The sequence below is a fragment of the Miscanthus floridulus genome, chromosome 10, assembly GCF_019320115.1.
Source record: "Miscanthus floridulus cultivar M001 chromosome 10, ASM1932011v1, whole genome shotgun sequence".
NCBI lineage: Eukaryota > Viridiplantae > Streptophyta > Magnoliopsida > Poales > Poaceae > Miscanthus > Miscanthus floridulus.
This window is the reverse complement of record NC_089589.1, coordinates 90,517,068-90,523,549: the sequence shown is the minus strand read 5'-3', so window position 1 is coordinate 90,523,549 and position 6,482 is coordinate 90,517,068. Positions and strand designations below refer to the sequence as shown.

The 6,482-nt window shown below is 43.4% G+C and overlaps 1 protein-coding gene across 1 annotated transcript; it reads right to left on the bottom strand.

Moving 5' to 3' along the window:
* Positions 1–662: 662 nt before the first annotated feature.
* LOC136489018 (uncharacterized) lies at positions 663–1,283 on the bottom strand. Its single transcript, XM_066485769.1, has one exon. The coding sequence runs from the start codon at positions 1,281–1,283 to the stop codon at positions 663–665; it is 621 nt and encodes a 206-aa protein (XP_066341866.1).
* Positions 1,284–6,482: the final 5,199 nt, after the last annotated feature.

Sequence of the window (6,482 nt, the reverse complement as noted above, 5' to 3'; positions counted from 1 at the left end):
TCCCTTCACCAGGGCAATGGCTAAGAGTGAAGTAGGTTTGTAGAAGGCAACCGCACGTTCCTGGTGATTTTAGATCTACAATGGGAATGGGAGGGCTTGGGGAAGAAAGGAAAACAAGCGAAGTTGCGGAAGAGATCACAGCAGTTAATATATCACTAATACAGAGGAGCCATTGATGTTTTTTTGGAACAAAGGGGAGCCATTGGTGTTGAAATGTTACTACACACGCAAGAAAGTCCAACCTTTGTAGGTTTGAACACATCTGACACACTACACAGATCTTGCCTTATATTACAAACAAGTTAAAGTTGCTCCAAAATAATGACGACATCCATTCAAGAGGAAATTAACATGTCCATAGACAATCAAACAACATTGATCCATTTAAACATGTCATGACAGAGAGATACATCAAATGTACCTTTATTTACTACTTTGTTAATGACTCCAACTACGAGAACAAGGGAACATAAGGAAGATAGTAAGGTCTACCGCTGATTTCTAGTAGGATGTCACATCTACCATACTGAATGTAATGTGTAGGGATGACATGAACTTTTTTGTTGTCCATGTTATATGCAATGACAGCTCTTTCCACCCCAACCCCAACAAAGAAAATCAAATTCTATTCAAGGTGAACTATATCCGCTATGTAGCATGACTCAATCAAAGTAACCCAATTGTTTCTTAGTCTTTCCAAACAACTTACGCCGGCTGATAGTATGCTTCAATGTCCATTTATTATTAGTAACATAGTCTTCAAGGATCCCAATTGAAAGCTTGGACATATTCCGACCACCAACAGTACATTGAAACAAGTGACCCTGAGCTTGATGGATGGAGCATGAAAAACCATGTGGCCTATTTGGAATTTTCCTCCATGTCTTTCCCTCCACATCCATAGCAAGTATACGATGGTAACCCTCGTAGAACCCAATATAGTGCAGACAACTATTAAGAAACACAGTTGCTGAATATGAAAATATCAACTCAGCCTCCTGGCCCCATTTAGATTCCTTAAAGATCCATGCTGTAGTTTTAGATGAGTAGATGTCCACACCCACGCACTGACCATCCTCCTCCATATATTCAAACACATGGAAGTGCGAGGTGGCTGTCAGATCGAACCCCAATCGAGCCTCACCAATAGAATGGATTCTAGCCAGCAGTACCTTCAACTTCTGGGTTGCCGGATTGTAGACTACATAGCGGTATCCATCAACCCCAAGGCACCGGCAAAGGATGTGGCCGTTGCAGCAATCTGAGATAGCTACATTAGTCATGGTGAAGGTCAAGAAGGATAAGGAGGGGTAAACACCAGTGATATTGGTGAAGTTTCATTGGCCATATATTCTATCATAGAAGAAGCCAGCCATAGTCTGGGGCATCAACTTATGGTAGTCCGAGATGAGGCGTTTCCAGGAGCGATAGACACATTTGTAGCAGAACAAGGAGCGGGCAGGAACGCAGCAGAGGATCTCGACAAAGACATTGTCCATGAGGCTAGCTCTTGTTGGGGGCCTCCTCCATTTCATTAGTGTGCAGTAGGATGAGAGCTTGCTCAGTAATGAGATCACGGAAGAGGAAAATAATCCAACAAAGATCCATCAGTGAAGTCCACAACTCATTCTAAAGTGCAACTTTAACAACCATTAACAATTTTCATGGTATGACCCCATATAAATTTGGAGTAGCACCACATAGATATATATAACTCAAACTAGAGTAGTAGTTAATGGAGCTATAACCATTACAATTCTAGCTAAATCAAGTCTAACTATCACACTTACAATCAGTACATGAGCTCAGAGCTTCTTCCGTAGGAGATAGACAAAGATTAAGAGGACTACAATTACAACAGTTTTGAAGGAGAAAGAGGGTCGAGCAGCTATTGGGTTTTGAAGACAGAAGTCATCATCATGAGCTAAGGGTGGATTTGAGTTGGTTCTTGACTTGAAGGCAGCAATTCCATCTTCATAGGAGTTGTACTTTTTATAACAAGCACCACAAAACCTATGAACTTGTTGCTGGTAGTCAGGCCAGTTAGCTCATGGCCATTGAACACAACATAGCAGGGATGACTCATCTCAAATCTGCACAACCCAAATAAGCTGCCTCAGTTTTCACAAGTAGAATGTCAATGAACAAGTGCTAGTGATCATCATTGGCATCAGTAGCAACATGTCTAGGTTAAACATTAGTGGCCTCAGTCATGTGAATGATGGACACAAAGCATTGATTTGATTTTGATGCCTTCCTCTTGTTTGGAACCAAATGGACAACTTGGTTGTCAACAAGGAGAAGACACAGAAAGCATACATATGAGATGCATCCTAATACATTCAACAGCTATGTAGATATAATTGGCACAAAAATGTGGCCTCAGATATGTTATAAGTTCAAAATACCATAAGGACTCATGGGTGGCACTAGAGCATACGAAACAAAAATGTAGAATCAAGCAAGCACTGGACAGAAAAAATAGTTTAAGGCAGAAGCGAAGGGCCTATTTCTTTGCCTAGATAGATAGGTATAATCAAGCAAGCACTTGGCAATTAATAGCCCTAGCTGCACACATGCTTTTATAGTAAGAACACCGAACATATGCAGAAAACCATCCAGTGCCACCTCCTAGTTCTTTTCATCATCATTGGCCTAACCAGATCTACAATGCTACAATGTTTCTTGTATACCACATGTTCAAGCAAGGATCAAAATAGTTAAGCGAATAGGAAAAGGAGAGAAAGGAGACCTACGGACCGGATCTATCACGGCACACAATGGACACAGGCGCCAATGCCACCACGCTCCACTGGGAAGGCCCGTCGCCTAGCCTCTAAAAGGATGCCTGAGCCACCACAGCAAACCAGGGATCCTTCGCTGCTGCCGTTGCAAGTCCAATAGGCATAGATTTGTTTCCACTTGTAGGGGATATCCAATATATAGGTCAACCTGTAGGGCACCCAAATAGAGAATATACTATTATAAGGACTCCAAAGACATGTCAACACACCCAGGCGTCTAGCGCAATGGTGGAGACGGTCCATTCCTTGCTCTAGGTCCTAGGTTTGACTCCCAGGTCTCATGGTTTTTTACTTAGATTTCATTAAACCCCAGCGGCACACAGGGTACAAGTGACACTCATGCTATTGGGTCCCACAGGTTGGATGGAGATGGAGAAAGGTTAGGTCCCACAGGTCAGATGGAGAAGGGTCCACAAGTGACACGCAAGCCGTCGGGTCCCACAGGTCGGATGGAGAAGGGTCCACAAGCCCAAGTGACATGCAAGCCATCGGGTCCCATAGATTAGGTGGAGATAGAGAAAGGCCCCATATGTACATGTGACACATAAGCCACCGGGCCCACAGGTCGGATGGAGGAGGTGTAATAGACTTGGATTTCCAAAATCGAAATTCCAACCTTTTTGCCCATCTGTGATAGTCCCAGGATATCTCGACTATCACGGACGTCCAAATTACAGCTCATTACAGAGTCATACAACATCAGAGTGCACAAATAAATAGATTACAAAAGTTTGGAACAACTAATAATAATCAAAACACCGTTATTCTATTGTGGAAGGAAGCTTGGCAATCTCCCATCTAGAGGCATCCTTGAGTGTTGACTGAAACCAGCTACTAATCTCAACATCACTACAAGTCAAGAAATCTGCACACAACTAGATGTGTGCAGGCCAAGATCAGCATCGATGAGCTTTAGTGGAAAGTAGAAAATAAAGGGATCTGGCAATCCTAAATGTTTGGCTATAGTTTGCATCCTTAGCACATGCAGAGTAGCAACAAAAGTATATATAATTCTTCCTTAATCCCAAACCAAACACTCATTCTCACCAACCACTCAGTCATCACATCTCACATGTCATCTCTCATCATCCCTCACATCACCCTCATACACTCAGTCTAAGTGATGAGGCAGCCTCCTCACACTCCTTGTCTCAGCAGCCTCAAGCTGAACCTTAGCTTCAGGGGAAGATAAGCAAAGCACAAGAGAAGACTAGCAGGGTGAAAACAGTTCACAGGAATGATCATGTCTGAGATCGTGGCTATATGTATAGTTTTAACTCTACAAAGTGTGTACACCTAGACCCTACAGGATCACCATCATTGATGCTATGTATCATCTAGGTGAACACCTCTCAAGAATTAGCACATTCCTCACCGAACTGCCCCCAAGTGGAGTGGCATATAGCACGACGTATACACTTGGGATCGTGATTAGGGTAGCCAGAAAAACCATCGGCATCCATCTCACTATGCTCCTAGGGCTAAAAACCTCGTGGCCCTCTTCTCCCACAGAACTAGCTTAGTCCGCACTAACTCAATAGAGCGGGCCCTACCTCATTCAGGGCCTATGGCATGCATGTTTAACATAGTCCCATGTCCCAGGCATCAACCCACGATGGTCACTATGGGGGTATAAACCTAAGTACCCACGACAATGGACATGGGCCGCACCACCAGGGGAGGTCCAACCCATAAGATCAAGGCCTATGGTGCTTGGCTCTGGTCAGCGTCCACCGCACGACAATCAAAAGACATCTTGGCGATGAAGGAAGATCTGTTCGGATATGATAGATATCATATTCTGTGTAAATACTTACCATATAGCCGAATAGATCTAGACCTCAATCGACCTATAACCCTACCCTCTAGACTATGGCTATCTTTGGCAGGGCTCCTTGCCCAGCGGCTCTGGCTCCTACTGCACTGTACAACACTGTAGATCCCTGTAGCAGCGAAAAAACAGCTCCGACTCTAGCACAAATGAACGGGAAAAGAGGAGCCAGAGAAGCTGCAATTGGGGGCTCCGGTGGCTCCTCCACAGTGATGCTACAGTAGCCGGAGCCGCCGGAGCCCCTCCAAACGAGCCCTATATAAGGTGGGTAGGGACCCCCTCGAAGGCATCTCATATTCAATACAATCCACCAAAGACATAGGACGTAGGTTACTACGTCGATCAGATAGCCTGAACCTATCTAAATCACTTGTCTCTGCGCTTGTGTCACTGTCGGCACAAAAATGCGTCGACACGCAACAAGCCAGAAGGATCTGCTTGATGGAGCAAGGCTGGAGATCCACTTGGCTTCAATGCAGGACTAGTCGACCATGTGAATTCCTCCTGAGGGCGTGCCAGTCAATTTGACCTACAATTGACAAGGAGAGAAAGTTTATCAGTAATTTAAGGTGGAACATGCCGATTTTGCCTAGATAGTTCTAAGTGTGCCGCTTCAGGAGCAGCCAGATGGGAAAAATTGACTAAATAGCTGATACGAGAAGAAATCGGCTATTAAGGACTACGATGTTCGTGGGTCGCGATTGATTTTATAGTAACAAATACAATGCACCCAGATATAAGTAAAATCATCAGCTAGGTAAATATAACTAGTGTAAAGCATTGAGCCGATAAGTTTAACGAGAAAGGATATAACATGAGAACAAATCGACTATCTAGTACAAATGGATCTATGAACGCTCTGAATCTAATCTGTTACCATCAACAGTGAGGTTTGACCAGATCGATGCAGCTATGATGATAACAACAAACTAAAGCTAAAGAATCCACAAAACCATCTATACCTTGATAGGTTTCTGAAAGACATGCTATACGTGTGAAAGCACAGGCGAATCGGCTGAAAATAGCCGATTCAGGTAGAAAAGGGATTACAACATGTGAACAATCAACTATTTAACATGGACAGATCTATAAACTCGTCAGACCTAATCTGTTATCCTTAACAGTGGGGTTCAACCAGATCGATGGCAGCCATGATAAAGACAACAAATCAAACCTTTAAAATAAACAGATCTATTCACATTCAATAGAATAATGAAGACACACTATAAGCGTTAAAGTACAGGCGATCGGCTATTTTAGCCGATGCAGGCATAGCAAATAGCCAATGGCATGCCTGGTCATAGGCAAATCTTCCAGCTAGCATCCTCCGATCTAAAGTACTAACAGTGGGGATCAACCGGATTGATACATCCGTAATAGCGAGCTATAGACCAGATTCAACTAGCTAGTAAACCTTCTCAAGATCAGACACGCCTTGACCACGTACTATGCATGACCAAGATCGAAATAGAACAGCCAATGAAACATAATCCATCGTTTAGTGTAAGAACCATCACGATGTAACAAAATAAATGAGGGACTAAAAGGATGTGAGGCCGATCTAGATCAATCTCGATCGGGCAGGTTGATATTGCTAAAACTAATGACAATAAGAAACATTAGCAAGATCAATAACTTAATGAATCTACCCGAAGGATGCCACCCTTAGGTAGAGCCATTAACTTGACCCTAATCTAATTCGAGCAGTGGAGGTCGAACTTAACCGATGCAGCCATACTTGAACTAGATAAGAATCGATAACTAGCTTATACTAGAGCTCGCAAGAGGTTGGTCGGACCGATGCAGCCTTACAAATAGAGATATAAGCCATGACGGTACTTACAGAC